Genomic DNA, 16,213 nt, shown 5'->3' on the forward strand with positions numbered 1-16,213 from the left:
AAAGCTACCAGCTGCACAAGTCTTCTGAAACCTCTGTCATCTCAGTCTGTCTTACACATTACAAAAACATGCAGAAAGGCTTAAAGATAGTTTAAAAAAAAAAAAAAAAACAAAAAAAGAAAGAAAGAAAAGGAATATCCAGGTGGCTTTTTAACTGTGGAATACAATAAAAAAGAGTTTGGAAAGTATTACAGAGAAATATCATAACGAAAAAACAAGATATGCAGTTTACAAGTTGAGATATATAGTGCTGTGCCTTTGCTTGAGCCGAAATCAGTAAAGCAGACAGAGCTCACTTTATACGGGTTCACTAACTGCTCGACACTCTGAGTTTACAAATGTCTGACTGGCAGCTTGCAGGTGTGCTGATCAACACTAGGAAATCTTCTAAGGCTTAAGGTTAATTAAGGTTAATTATTCTGAAACACTGTTTCAGAGATTTCATTAATAATTGCCTAAAGTGACAGAGATGAATTGCTGCCTCCATTTTGGGAGCACTTGGGAAATGGCTTAAAAGCGTGTGACAAGATTTATCGAGGACACATTGTAGGTGTCAAAGAAATGAAACCCTGAATGGACAGTTAAGCAGGAAAGGACATGCCAGTCTAAAACAATCCTACAATTTGCATTAAATAACTTAGACAAAGAGTCTGCCGAGATTTATCGGCAACACATATTTACTAGCATGTGCTTGGCAGGAATTCGATGCATTTGCATTGAAGTTCACTCCCAGATACCTAATCTCAGATATTAATCCAAAGATAATAACCAGACAGCTCTTACACGTTTGATTACTCACCCAAGTATTTATCATCTTTGCTGACTGCATCTTATCTCAAAGCCAGACCCTGAGTCCTGAGAAGTCATCAGCTTGGTTCCAGGGTAGGAGCTGCCAACCCCACTGTGAGGAGTGTTATTGAAGTCAAAGGGACCACACATGAAACCAGGCACTAAAGTTCAACAGTAAAAGTCAGCAAGACCTGGCATTAGATTACAGGGTTTTCAGAGCAAAGGCATTCCTAATTTCCCAGGCACAGAAAGACAAGAGCTAAACACCTGATATTGTTAAAAATGAAACTTTTCTACTGGCTTCACTAGCACCACATTTTTATCCACTGCTATCCCATCTCTGCCACACTGTTCAACTGCATGAACAATCCCGTGTTTTCAAGCGATGCAGATGAAAGTCACTTGAGGCTAACTAAAGGAAGAGTTCCTAGTATCACTCTTCAGGAGTTGCAGCGATGTCAGCTATCTGCTGCTATTTCATACCTGTCTCATACACATAATACAGAAAGCAGCAGTAGCCGTTGGGTACTCATCATAAAGCAATCCAGACTAAGCACTTTCCAATAACACAAAGTGAGGTAATTTACCAGGAACAGAGGGCGTTGCATTAGCATAAAAAAAATTCTAAGTTATTCACAAGATGCTAGAAAAGAAGGAAGAATCATCAATCCTGAACACTGGAAACATGAGGATCCATAAGGATTTTACACAATGCTAGTGAGCCCAAGGCAAGTAACCACTGCTCTAAGCAGAGATGTGCAGGGAGCAGAGCAGCAGCATGGCCTCTCTGCAGCGCTCTCTCAGATTTAGAGAAAATCTAGCCTCTTGTTTTCTGATTTGATTTTGCGACGGACAAGCTACTGTAGCTGGGAGCAACCCAGGAGATTCTGCACAATACCTGAGCCTGAGTGTCCTACTGGAGGTACTTAAATGCGGTTGCAAGGGCAATAACAAACATCACGTCTCTAAATGCATCACACTTTGCCAGTGGTAGCAAAGTTAATACCAGCCACCACCATCCCTCTGGTAAAAAGCAGGTGAACATAAAGAAGGCTCAGGATTAAGCATGTGCCCGCCTTGCCAATGATACATAGCCACTTTGACCACCCGTCTCAGGACTTGTTGGACTGGAACAGACTTTTAGAGTAGTCAGGTTTTAATATCACTTTTCAGAAGATGACTTCTGGAGACCACGGAGTCGAGAGCTACGTTCAGACTGTGACACTGTGAAAAGAAACCACACGCGAAGTGTGCCATGACTGAGTTAAGAACTGCACATGGGGAGGGCTTTAGCTGGCACAGAGGGTGACTTAACTGCTCCCTGCTAAATGCTTATAAGTGAAGGGCACAGGGGCAGAGAGTGCTCCTTCTTGTGGTTAGGAGGGAGTAAATGACACCTTGCTGCTTAAATCATCTTCCCATGTTGTTTTCACCCATAGGTCGCTCAGTTTTGGCCAAGCTTGCAGACTTCTCAGTTCAGAGCCCGGCAGTGCCCCAGCTTCTCCCTTCCAGTGGTTCTGGCCGGCCAGCCTCTCCTTTCTGCTTCACGTTGCCCTTGTTAAACTATTGGCCCCTGACATGCAGAGGCTTTTTGAGAAGACTGGCTAGGAAGAAAGGAAACGAGATTAAACAGAACAGGTCACTTGAGAACAGTTGCAGAAATTTTGTCTTTATTTGCTTGGTCTGGTAGCTTTAGAAGACAGGAATTCCACATCTTTTACAGCTAAGCTTATATAAAGAGTAAAGGCTTTAATTACGGTGACTTTTGCTTTCAAGCAGGCTGTAGGGGAGCCAAAAGAAAAATAGTCAAAACAGAAAAATTACTCTGCAGTCAGAGTACTAGTGTCTGCTAATCAGAAGTGTTACATAAACTTCTGAAGAGTAAAAATAGGATAATAAATTATTTTCCACTTTTACTAAGTTACTACATAATCTTATCACAAACAGCACCTACCATTTCAACCACTGTGGTGTTACCTATGGCAGTCTCCACTACGGCAAAGACTGGCACCTCCTGCTTTGCTTGGAATATCTTCCCTGTAGCTCCCCTACCATGGCACAGCATCCCCCCAGCCCATGCGGCTGGCTGGCAGTCATGGAGAGCATAGTTTCAGAAACAGGGTGCATACGTAGTTGGCCTTTTGAAGGGAAAACAGAACTTGATACTTCAGTTCCCACAGGATACCACCACCGAGACTATTTTCTGTAAAATGAAACCAGTGGAGCGGTGTTTTACACCACAGTATCGCATAAAAGGCAAGACAGTTGGCCCAGTGATACTCCTACACAGACAAATTCCTGCGTCTCCTGACAGGTTCACATTTCTTTATCTGGCAAGCATAAAATTATAGTCTATGTACAATGCAGCCTTTTCATTTAGGGAACAATTAAGCTAATCCCAGCAAGATTTCATGTTTAACTAAGTTTGTAGTGAACAAGTTTGTAGTCTGCATTCAATCAAGCTCTTCTGACTTTCACAAAGTAGGGGCAAACCACTATATTTGAAATATAAAATTCTAAGCTTCCTGAGATGTGGAAGAGTCCTGCCTGAGTAAAACTCTGCTAAAATTTTGGTATTATATCAGTAGAACTCTTCCTTTAATCTGTCTTCCAACTAAGCAATAAACAGTGTTTTTATAAGACTGCTTTTTTCATTAAAATAAATTGGTATACACTACAGCACTTGATAAATATGTAAACATATGCACATATGCACAATAAAATACAGTTGCTATTGGCATAAAGGTAACATCAGCTGCACTCATTACAAAATGCAGACTCTTGGCTTTCAAAGTCTCACCTATTCAAAAGCATGGTCAGAGCCTGTGCTTTTTTCAGTTTGGTTTGAGCTGGGGTTGGATCCAGCTGTGGCCAATGATGATTTGAATTCAATAAAGTCCAAGGAAGACAATAATTCAGGTTCAGTTCTGGTTTTCGACAAAACAATGGTTCAAATCAATCCTTGGGTTTGGTTCTACTTCCTGCTTCACAGCTGTGTATGAAAAAAACATCTGGAATAATAGCCCAGCAAAGCTAATAACTGAGGCTGCCCTTTTGTACTACCCAGATAGCACCAATAATAACAAAGCTTTCAGGCCAGTCTTCAGCAATGATGAAAATCACCCCATTCAAACAAAAAGGCTCCTTTTGTGCCTTATGATTAATAGTAGCCAGGACTGCAAATGGGGCTTCAAACATCGTGCCTTCGTCTGCATCAGTCAGTAAACCGGGCCAAGACCTGTTGCTCTGGCTCTGAACGAAAGATGCACCACACAGCTCATACATAGAAAGCTAAATTCTCTTCTGAAGACAAGCTGGTCTTGTGGCTGCTGGCACTAAACTTTTGCTACTCCTCAGCTGTGCCTGGGCACTACCAACTGCGGGCTCAATCCCTGCCAGGAAGTCCCCAAACCACCCAATCCTCCTGTGAGATGCCGAATCTCAGACGTTAATGCCCCATTACGCCAGCACAGCCTCTGGAGCCAGTTGGTAAAAAGAGTTGTGCTCACTGGATCTTTTTGCACTTTCTTGCTGGTTTGCACTGCTCTGACATCTCTTTGACTTTTTTAGTGAGCTTCTTTGAACCTGGGACTAGGTTTTTGTTCCATGTTCATATGGTGCCTAACACAAGCCAGTCGGCATTTGGGAGCAGGGCTCCAGAAGCTGCATCAATGTAGGTTTAGAGGGGAAAGATAACCCATAGAGGGTCTGTAAAGCTTTCAGAGAGAGTAAAATATGAGAGGGCCTATATGCATTCTGGAGTGGTCTCAACCCATGCTTCCACCTGTGCTATTTCACATCAAAAATGTGTACCTTGATCATGAAACACGGCGAGTACTCCCACACTTGAAGCCTAGCCCAATTTCAGGGAAACATTATTTCCTAAGAATAAGCCCTTAATGCACACCTAGAAAACAGGAGATAAACCACAAAGTGTCCAGAGGTCATATACAAAACAAGCAAACAGCCCCCAGTTGCTGTTTTCTTAAACAAGAAGCCCTGAAACCAACACTGGCAGCATAAAAATCAACATTGCTCCTGGCCTTTTTTTTACTATGTGTGGCTCTCGTGTATCATATGGGCCACAGGAATCTCTCAGAGCTATTCTCTTTTCACGGGACAAAACACTGTTGATGTGCTTCTCCATCGGGATCAAACACCAGCTCTTCACTCCTTGTTTCAGAAACAAGGTCCATTGAGAATAAACTGAAAGATGTCCTTGTGTCAGATTTTTGGTGTCTCACTATTTTTTGAGATGGGTCAATTATCCTTTTCCCCCTCCTTGTATGACTGAGATTACTAAACTAAAGCTGTATGAGGGCCAAAAGGAAAAAAAAAAGATTGAAATTGCCAACGATTAAATCCAGTTGCTTAAGTTTGTATTAAAGCTGTGATCTCCGTACTCTTGATCTATAAGTTAAAATCAAAAAGTAAAGTAAAGCAACAGCTTTGCCAACATCACCAGGAACCAGTGTGCACCTCCTGGGCACTACTTTTTCACAATTCCAACAATTTTGGCTTTGCTTAACGATAAAGATTTACTGGCGCTTATTTATATTTACCAAGGATGAACAGAAACCACGGAACATACACAGCCAACTTGCTAATCTTCTTGTTCGGTGACTTACAAAAACAAAGATGCATTTCCAGGGTAGCACTCACGTCCGTAATGTTCTCAGTCGCTTTCTGCCATTCAAACACACACCGAATCCCTTTATGTTTCCATAAGCCTGTGTATAATCCTATAGAAAGCTTGTAACACATATTTGTTAAACCAAACATCTAAATTTCACTTCAGGGAAATTATAGCATGCCTTCTGTTGGTTTTTCTTAACATATTCAAGTCATGAATATTAATACAAACACTGAAAAGAAATAGACCTAGTTACAACATAAGTTGTGAACTAATTTACTCTGTTTGTTATCAAGAAGTTTGTGCCATTTGAGCTCTTCTGAAAATCACAGAATCACGGAATGGTTTAGGTTGGAAGGGACCTTAAAGATCATCCAGTTCCAACGCCCCTGCCATGGGCAGGAACACCTCCCACCAGACCAGGCTCTGAACACCGCCAGGGAAGGGGCATCCTGAAGATATTTTTCTCTATTCACATGCTGAAATGCGTAGTGGTACACAGCTGCCAGCTAAGTCTTTAATAATTTATTTAAACAGACATATGTGTACAACTAAAATAGAGGCAAAACAAAGTCTCAATGATCACAAGGATTTAACCTCTTTGTTAAAATGTTGGATGTCAGCTACACAAAATATCATAGTATTTTATTATAGAGATGTGAAATCGTTCCATACAGTCTTCCAAATATCCAACTTGTATTTCAGACACAGATACCACGAGGGAAAAAGTCTCCAGCTGTCTAGAACTCCAATTTCTCTCATTTGTACTGTCATTTAACATAAGACAAAATTTAAGACCAGATTTTAACTGTTTCCAAATGCTTTTGTGTATGTTTCTGCTGAAACCTTTAACCATTATCTAGCACCAGAATTCTTAAACAACAAATACACCCACTGTGTTCCTTTGTGTTGAAAGCCTGGTATCATACATTAATCATGGTAATATATGATAAATACTTAATGATTTTGAGAACAAAAGGATCTTGGGCAAATTGCAAGTACAAATGATTTTAAGCATTGCTACACAGAAAACTCTTAATCCTGTGAGGAAATGACTGTAGAAACGGCAGTAGCAAAACCAGACTCAGATTATAACCTTAACTGTAAATCTCTGAAGAAACGATTCATCCTTTCAAACAATCTTAAAAAAATTAAATACGAGCTATTGAGGAAAAAATTCTCCATGCACAATAGAAACCTGAACCTAAGTACATGTGGGAAATGCAGAATACTGCACTGAAACAAAACAGAAGGAGCTTAAAAGTCTGCTCTCTAATCCTAGTAGGTGTTAGGCTTTTCTTCTGGAAAAGACATAACACAATGCAAAAAGTAACTTAAATGTTACCTTCTTTGAGTTCTATGAATGAACACAACTTCCTGCGGGACTTCTGAGTGGCCTAGGAGCACATGTGGCTGACGAAACACTCCCAAGCTGATAACTCAGATAATGCTCCAAATACTTCACAAGCCCAGGTGAGCTGACGTCTCAGTTTGAACCACTGACTTGAGCTTTTCTTCCAAGAAACAAAACTTTTTATTTTGGGGTGGGCTGCAGGAAAGGGTAAACATCTATTTCAAAGAAGCGTTTGGCAATAAAAAAATTAAGAATTTTAGTCCTTGTTCTAGGTTGTTATCTTTTTCTATTTAAAGGTAATTGGAGCATTACACTTAACAGATCTATGAAATAACTTACTACTTAGGTATTTTACCTTTTAAAGCCATTAAATCTATATGTTACGGAGCGATATATCATAAAGAAAAAAAAACACCTTCAGCGATGTATAAATAATTTATTGTTTTGCATAAGAAAGTAAGACCAGACATCAACCAAGGACCTGATGGTAAATTCAAGTATAGAGCTTGGTATAATATTTTAAAATGCTACTATTTGTTTGACTATGGCAAACAGTTAAAACACAATAAAAACATCTGGACTTGACTGTCAAAACACACTCCTCTAAAAACCCACACAGCACAACCTGAATATGTGGAATATTGGAAACATGTTTTAGTCGTCTTCATTCCCAAATTCTTAGGAGTCAAAGGAACAATCCCTACTCCCACCACATTCCTCCCTCCCTGGCGCCCCTTGGCGTCCCAGAACAATTCAGCACATGGGCTTAGCATCCATCACAATAAGCACGCTCCTATCCTGTTGAAACTGTTGGGTGTTTTTTTTCTACCTTGACCTACAATCCTGCCTCTCCATGTACCAGGAGCTTTGATTCTTTTTTTTTTTTTTTTTTTGTAGCTAACACTGCAATAATGTTGATTTTCAAGAGCAATCTACTAATTTTAATTGAAACTCTCTCTCAGCCCTGAAAGGACACTGCACATTTTACTCTGTTGGCTGGATTTATGCTTTTGTGATTCCCTTTCTTTTGCAGGTGAATTAGTTCCTGGCTTGGAGATGGGGCAGGCAGCCATCCGTATAAGAAACTCCTGCCAGGACTGTGCTGAGGATCAGAGGGTCAGTGTCTTTGTAAATGCAGCAAAGCACGGTGCTGCTTAATGCTGACCAGTACAGAAAACCTGTTGTAGAAGGTTCTCCTAGACCACACCGACCCAGGAATGGGAATTAAATTAATTTCAAAAGAAGAAGAAAAACAGCCTGCAGGACAGCCAGAACTGTTTCTAACGGGGAGTTTGCAGATTATTCTAGCATTCCTAAAGAGAAAAGCAGGTCCCTTATGTGAGCGTTATTGTACACTAATGTTCTCAGACAGCCCAGGTTAGAAGCTGTGTTACGAGTTTTTCCCCAGGATTAAAGCCCCTCTTGCTGGAAATGGCCAGATCCTGAGAGATGCTGAGTGCCCTCTCAGTCTGGGCTAGTTGCAAGAGATAGTGAGGGCACTCAGCATCTTGTAGGCAAAGGCAGACAGACCTGCTAAGTTCCAGATCCCCTGAAAAATAGTTTGATTTTCACTAATTAAAAAAAAAAATACAAAAAAAATTCTCAAATCATGTAATCTCCATGCAATTAATTCAATTGACAAATTTCTATTTCTGTTACAAAAAGTTTAAATCCACCAGGAAAACAGTGAAATTTGACAAAAGTTACATTATAGCTGTTCAAGCAGAGCGTGTATCCCTACTGGGATTCAGTACATCTGTAACTCTTCCATAAACATTTCCAGACTCCTAGGGATTTTGCTCTTGTTGCTTGCATTTCATTTATTTTATACGACTCTAAACCAAATGCAATGACCCACACATTAAATATACATTTAGAATAAAACTGCAAAATCTGATGGCTTTATCAGTGTACAAACTGAAATAAAATATTTACATGGAATGTTGAGCTCCATTTACAGAGACAGTGTTTCAAATTACAGACTTAGTAATCTCCTTAGTAAATGATCACATTGACAAGAAATTTAAAAACTTAACATCCCTTTTCAACCCTTTCATAAATATATAAAGTTTCACTAAATTCTTTTTTCTTTAAACAAGACAGCTATATTCTCTTTACAGATTAACATGAAATAATGGTTTCCTGTTTGAATGTCACAGAGGTGATGATCTGAAGTTAGCAAGTTCCTATACACATTCTGTACTTACAAGACATATTCACAACACAACACACAGGTGTTACTTGGTCTTTACACATATACTCATTTCCTGCATATCAGTAGTAAATAAAGAAAAATACCAAATTATCTATATTAAAAATACATCATCTAATATACATTTGCTTACACTGCCACATAAAATTTTAAAATTATGTTTCCAACTGAGTCTGACCAGTGACAAAGGTACTTTTTACAGTGAAGTCTACAGCAGGAGACAAAATATGTTACGCTACTACGAAGTATCACTACACAATAAAAAAAATTAATCTCTTGTAACTGCTTCCCAGATCTCTGAAGTTTCATTGCTAATTGTTTGCAAAATTTTGATGGGAAAAATGTTGTAAAGGAAGCCAAAACTGTTTGAATTCAATTTAAAGGAAAAAAAAATTACTTTCTACTTTATTGCTATTCATGTCACTGATTTTACAGAAGATTAATCCCTAAGACTTTGAAGTTATATACAAAGTAACTCCCATTTTTCCCTATTAAATAAATATTCCTGTGAATTTTCTTTGTTGTGCCACAAAGCATGCGTGAAAATATTTTCAATCTACACATGCTCACAGCAGACTATTTCACAATTAAGCCACCGAATACATCTTTCTTTCCATGACTATGTAAGTGCAAAGGAATACTAAAATCACGCTGTACACGTAAGACAAGGTTCACATCTAGAAAAGTAAAAACACTTATCTTGATATGTAATTAAAACTATGATGTTTTCCTCATAAAAATGTTGGTCACTGTTGCCTGTTTCAGTTCTCTCAATCACTTCAGTGTAATAACTTCCAAGTGCTGATGTGCTCGTTATGGGAGCAGTTATGCTTAAAATGACCAGAGTGCTGACTGCCTGTATTAATTAGTATCTTCTACAAATCCTCCATTAAAAAAAACTTACCTTGGAAATACACAGATGATGTTAGAGACGTTTGGTAGTTTTGTGACACAAGTATGAGCTCACTTTATAGAGCAGAGTAAGAATGTGGTTTCATCTGACTGTTCTGCCCCAAAATTGTGGGCAGGAGGATTGAAGACACAGCAAAAAGAGTCCAGTCCCAAGTGCATGAAGAGTGTACCCGCTGCTCGGGCAGAGTTAGAAAGCCCTCCTACCAAGAAAATGGCCATCAAGTAATGCCTAACCTTGCCCCATATTTACATGCTGAGACAACAGCAGATGTTTTGTTTATTTAAAACATTATGAATGTAGCCAGCTGATGGGAACCCAGAAGGTCTCGGTCTCCAACCTATCAAAAGTTGTTTTAAGCTCAGTGTAAGCGGTAGTGAGGTCATCGTTGACTATCACCTTATCGAAAAGGTGGCCATACTGGCTCTCCATCAAGTGGGCAGATTTAATCATTTCTTGAAAATCTTCTTCCTAGTAAGAGCAGTGCAAGGCATAGTCAGTCCATAGAAATATCACATAAACATCATCTGTAGTAAATGCAAAGCTACTTGATTATTTCTTATCTCATCAGGAGAGGGAAACTACTTTTAATAAAAAAAAATATAGAGATTACCATTGCAAGTGATCTCAGAGAGCATTCTCATGAGCAGACTTTGCTCAACAGGCAATTCTTTCACTGCTCCCCTTGCAGTGACACTGGTCACTGCATGGTAAGGACAGACATTTTCTGTTAGCAGTAGCAGTGAAAATTTCACGAAAATATGTTTGCACTGGGGGGTTCTTCAAGGACATCAAATCAGAATACCATGGAAATGTAAAAAGCTACGAGGATATCAAACAGTGAAAACACCACAGTATATCTGTGACGTGAGAGAGGCTGTGAAACCACAAGAAAGCCCTGTCAAGTGCTGTTGATGAGATCCAATGATCACCATTATTTTTAAGGTAAACCACTACAACAAAACAACACAGATTCATGTTCTACCATGTCAAAATATACTTACTGTAAAAGGTTTTGCAGTCCCCTTATCATCTTTACTTGAAATAATCTTGGCATTTTTTCTGGTCTCTCTCAAACGTTCAAGTGACGGAGGCTTTATAAATATAACAAATGGTTTAAATTCATATGTCCTTAAGTGTTTCACTGTCTGGGAAGTGGAAAGGTTTTAAATAATTAGTTTATTTCACACAATGGAATTTACTGTAATAAAATAAACTCACTAACCAAAATAAACCCATAAAGCACATCTAGAAGGCTATTTTTCATTTACTGCCACCCCACCCTGATGACCAACATTGATTCACATGAGGAGAATTTTCATGTGAATGGCAAGAAAGCTCTCCATTTCCACACAGGCTGATGGCAAACACCATCCACTTGGCAAAGACTGGGCTGTGCACTGCAGTGCTGATGGCAGCAGCAGGAGGGTGGAGAGGAGAAGTTCAACACGTTTTAGCAGGAATAACACTTTCTGTACTCATGAAAAGTAATGGGGGAAAGTGTCTTGACACTTGGTCACAACAGGTCAATGGTTTGTTCTCTTCAGTACTGGGTGTCCAGCACATAACTCCTGCTATTCATTATTCCGAGTTAGTTGAGTGATACTATGTATAGAGGTAGAGATAGATCTACAAGTCAGTTTACACACAGGGTGAAGCAGGATTGGGGTGGCCAGGAGCTCTCTATCTTCTTCACTCTCCTAGGGTCCATAGAAAAATGCCAGATCAGAGAGGGGGATCCCAGATGGCTCACAAGCTGGGTCTCCGAGAGAATTTAGTACTTCAGTGGAAAACAGGGCTGTGTTGGATAGATAATGGCCTTGCAGAGCAGGCTGGCAGTATCAATGCCAAGAGCCCCTTTCCAGCTCCCCTCCTCCCCTGGTGTGGGGTCTGGATTCCCTGGATGCTCCTCTGCCCCACATCTGACACTGCCTTGGGAATTGTTCACAAGCTGCTGGAGCTCAGAAGTCACGGACTGGCCACCCTTGGAGAAGAAATACTTTGGCTGAGTTCAAACAAAATAGTCCAGCTCCTGGAAGCACTGTGGTTATTAGTAGCATAAAAATTCCCAGTGGAGCTGTTCAGTGGGGTTGAAAGACAAGTCAGTGCAAGAAAAAATGGTTTACAGAGGAGTGTTCTTAACCATCATCCAGCCAACAACACATTTAATGCGTTCCTTGACTCGTGTCCACCCTGCATGGAAACCCTCTGCATAAACGGTCAAGTTAAATACGTGAGAGAGAGAGTCTGGACTGGATGACAGCTGAAAGCCATTCTGAAAATGAAGTTTCAGAGAAAACCCCTTAACTCAACCCAGCAGAAAGATGAGTGAAAATATAGGAGCATTTTGTAATTAAAACTTCGGTATTATGCTGGCGGCTTTCAACTCTCCTAATTACTGAGCTGAATACTTGCCAATACGTATTGAAGCCTCCTTCCTCTCTTCCTTTCAGAGAATCTTGCTGTAATAAAGGTAACCAGCAAGCCCACTCAACAGTCATTCAGTGTGGAATAAAATGTACTTTTTTAGAAACAACTTTTTCCTGTCATCCCAATATGCAATCTGGGGAACTATAAGAGTCTAAAAGACACGCTTACTTACATGAGGCTGCACATCCAACAAACAAACTTTGTTTTTAGCTAGAACGGATCGAACAGAGTCTAAACTTGTACCATAGTAGTTGTTCTTATACTCGCCATACTCAATAAACCTGTGGCAGAAGGTGAAAGCAATTGGAATAATTTCCATATTCTCCAGAAAAAAACCTTATCAATTTGGTTTATAAGATCTAATTCAGGAGCAAAAATATTTTACTTTACATGGGAGTTTTACTATGTTTTATAAAGGAAATGCTGTCAAGTACTTCAACATGTCAATTTTAAGAAATCTTCTACTTTACCACTTTCAAATCAGTAACACCTGCTTGCATTACAGTTAAAGAGAAAAAAGTACTGTAGTCCAACAGCCCACTAATGTTTTCCATCACCTCTTTTTCTGAGCTAATGCAATGCAATATAACAGTGGATAAGCTAAACAATAGAAACTACTGAAATTTCATTGCACACTACAGAATATCCAAATTCTCTGTCTCAGTAGAGGAGGAGGAGCAACAATGGTGCTAATGGAACCAAGGCAGCCGGTTATGTGCTATAAAAGCACAAGCACTATTTGCCAAAAAAGCAAAGCACAGTTTGAAGTTTCAATAAAACCTGCAGCTTTGTGTCTAATACACTTTTGCCCTCTGAAACACTGGGACAGAATTTCAAGCTATGATATTTTACAGGCTGCTGGAGAGCGCGATGCTACCATTGTCTTCATTTTAGTTTAGTTTCTAATGGGTTTATACGCAAGGGCTTCACTGTAGATTTTTGTAAATTCAAAAGCAGAGGAAGTCCCTAGCCTGAAAGAGAGCAGAACTACACAAACATTGTCTCAGGCACGTCTACAGAACTTCCCAGGCCTCCCTCTTAGAGCTGCAATGCTTTATTGCTGCAACAGATGATGCCCTATTAAAAGAGTTCTCCCCAATACTGAACACCTACAATTTCACTGTCTTCCTGATGAGCTGAAGTACTGGAAATACTTGGAAGCTTAGAAAAAGTTGTGTTTGCACATGCTGGGTTGTTATTCCTTTGTGTTTTTGCCAGCTGCTTGATCTGCTCATATATCAAAATGTAATTTTAACACATCTTCAAATCACTGCAACTTATATCCACTTTGACTTCTTATCTAAAATTACAACCAGCCCCATTTTATATAATTTTATAATAAAGCCATTGTTTTAACTGTAGTTCTAGTTAAAAATCTCTTTGACATACTTGTTATTCTGTACGTCTGTCTCAAACAAGTGCTTGGAAATGAAAATGTATTCGACACCGTCACTTTCTTGGCTTCTCCTTGGACGGGTAGTGTCTACAGGTTCATTAAATGGAAAAAAAAAAAAAAGGAAAATGTGCAGAAAATAATATAATTCAAACCAGTTCAGGAAACGCTGAAAAACACACAGCCCTTATGCAATACTAAGTGTAGCAGTTCCCTCACTTCTGATTGACACAAGGCTGCTCTGGATCTGATAGGCGGCACACAATCACATGACAGGACTGAGTTTTAAAAGTGTGCAGAAAGAAGCAAGAAAAAAATTACTGGACAAGTATCAGATTATAATCTTTATTAACTAGTGGAAAAATCCAATAAAATGAGGACAGCTGAATAATAAAAGGAGCAGTACTCCATAACAATTACAACAACCTCAACACTTGTTAAACTTATTAGCATACAAGACCATAAAGGGAAACAAAGCTCAACAACCTGATTTATAAAATGTTATGTTCATTAACAACACTTGTAGCTATAGTATGTAAAGCATGATAATAAAAAAATTGGGTGTGAGTTTTATGTTTAGTGCTTTTCTTTTTCTGGTGATCAAAAACTAATTCCTTTTTCTTAGTAGCCTTGTAGCATTGTAGCATTTGCACGTCTTACTTTCTTTCAAGTACTAGGTACAAAAGTTTTGCTTATAAATGAAACTTACTTGTAGGGTTGCCAGTTATGGAGAACTAATTAATTCAAAAGTCCTATTTAATGCAAGTTGTATGTTACAGCATCTTGCATTCTCCATCACACAGGAACATACACAACCTGCCTGCAGTAAGAAAGTCCTGAATGCCATTTGGTATCATGGTCTTCTTAGCCTGAGACGAAGAGGAACGTCTCCAAGACAAAAACCCCAGTTCTCCCTCCAGGTCCTTACTTAACGAATTTCCAGGAGAGGGATTTCTTTATGTGTTTGTTTTAAATTATAACGACAAATTTTGAAAAGTGAGAAGGCAGATTGATGAATACTGGCAATTTTTTAGATAAATATCTTTGGGCAAATGATTGCATACATTCGTCTGTTAGATATTTGGGAACATCTGGCTTACTTTGCTGTTGTTTTCAATACCCAGCTGAAGAAAATGTGCAAATGAAATATCTTGCCAAAACCACATGTACTAATTTTTCTGTCTAGTGAATTCATTCTTATATATACTTTATGGAATGCCTGTACTAGCAAAAACCTGTGAGTATCTCCCAGATTCAGAATGCTGGACTCGTATTTTTGAAGGATCTCTACAGGACATACAAGTACAAGTAGAAAGCAAAGCAAGGGAAGTCTAACTAAAACTGTTAAGTTCTGCACATTAAAGAAACTCCAATAAAGTATTGCAGAAGTTAATACCGAACACTGTTATTCAATCTTAAACAAAGTAACACTACTTGGTCAGAGAGGGAGGAAAGAGGAAAAAATCCTCAAATCAACTTTTCTAATGCTAACCAAAAGGATTTATTTCATTTATTCACGCGATTAAACTGTTTATCATCAGTCTTCACTTTTCAGCCTAATATGGAAAGGCCATTTTGCTGAAAGCAAGCATTGGTAGCAGAGTACATTTCACTGCTTTATAGCCAAATCCAGGGTGTTCTTCAGTCGAGCTTCATTTGCTAAACCTCGCTGACATCAATCATGTTAAACTTGAACTAAAAGTCTACAGCAATGCCTCTGAGCCAAAATGCCCTATCGGTTTAATCAGTGCTATTTAAAACACAACTGCAGCAGCACTTTTGAAAATTAGAAAAGTAATTTGGATGCCAAGCATACATTCAGGGACCTAAATTTGTAAGTGCCTTAAGGTAATGCAATGATAAAGTATAATAATGCAAGGATAGCATTAGGAGAGTAGAAGTGTATTTTTACTTACGTGGCACTGTTACCCCGTAATGCTGGGTGTCACTGATCAGCAATTTCCGTTTAAGTTCATTCAGTCCAACCCCTACAGGACCTGAAAGAAAAAAAATATGCTGTTTCCCAAGAGTAAGCCCTTTCTCATCTTCAGGTGTAAGTTCTCTCTGAAATAAGACTATGTGGCATATAGCTATAATATATACTGGCTTTTAATCACTCATTTGGAAACACCCATGGTTTTAGCCTCTCCAAGAATATATAGCACTGATGAATTTCAGGGGATGTAGTTGGCAGTGACTCTGCTCTGACTTTACTACTGAGGAAAAATCAGAGAAAAAGTTGACAGCAAAGCTAACTTTCTTTTCTACAGCAGCTCTCTCAATACACACCTATCTCCATCCTCAGCCCTACTACAGACACCACACTGTAACCTGCAGATTTCCAGCAAAAAAACTGTTTTGGCTATTTGTTTTGCCACAATACCTCCAACTCAGAGACTAGAGGGCCCCAGCTGGCATGCACAAAGTCCCCTCAGAGCCTCTGCACTCTGTGTGTCACTATTGCCTTTTCCTCCCTCCAGTTCCTGCATCCC

At 39.3% G+C, this 16,213-nt stretch overlaps 1 protein-coding gene across 7 annotated transcripts in view; it reads right to left on the minus strand.

The window, feature by feature from the left end:
- Window positions 1-2,545: 2,545 nt before the first annotated feature.
- MPP7 (MAGUK p55 scaffold protein 7) overlaps window positions 2,546-16,213 on the minus strand; it is a 160,354-nt gene continuing 146,686 nt past the window's right edge. For 4 of the 7 annotated variants that reach the window (XM_054057792.1, XM_054057791.1, XM_054057790.1 and 1 more), the window contains 5 exons: window positions 15,638-15,718; window positions 13,718-13,811; window positions 12,501-12,609; window positions 10,903-11,046; window positions 2,546-10,369 (listed from right to left, as the gene is read on the minus strand). In XM_054057792.1, the coding sequence (XP_053913767.1) occupies window positions 10,190-10,369; window positions 10,903-11,046; window positions 12,501-12,609; window positions 13,718-13,811; window positions 15,638-15,718 (608 nt within the window). In that variant the 3' untranslated portion in view covers window positions 2,546-10,189. The remainder of the gene's footprint in view (window positions 10,370-10,902; window positions 11,047-12,500; window positions 12,610-13,717; window positions 13,812-15,637; window positions 15,719-16,213) is intronic. The other 3 variants (XM_054057795.1, XM_054057796.1, XM_054057797.1) reach the window with 2 other exon arrangements.

Source organism: Cuculus canorus, chromosome 2, assembly GCF_017976375.1.
Source record: "Cuculus canorus isolate bCucCan1 chromosome 2, bCucCan1.pri, whole genome shotgun sequence".
Lineage (NCBI taxonomy): Eukaryota > Metazoa > Chordata > Aves > Cuculiformes > Cuculidae > Cuculus > Cuculus canorus.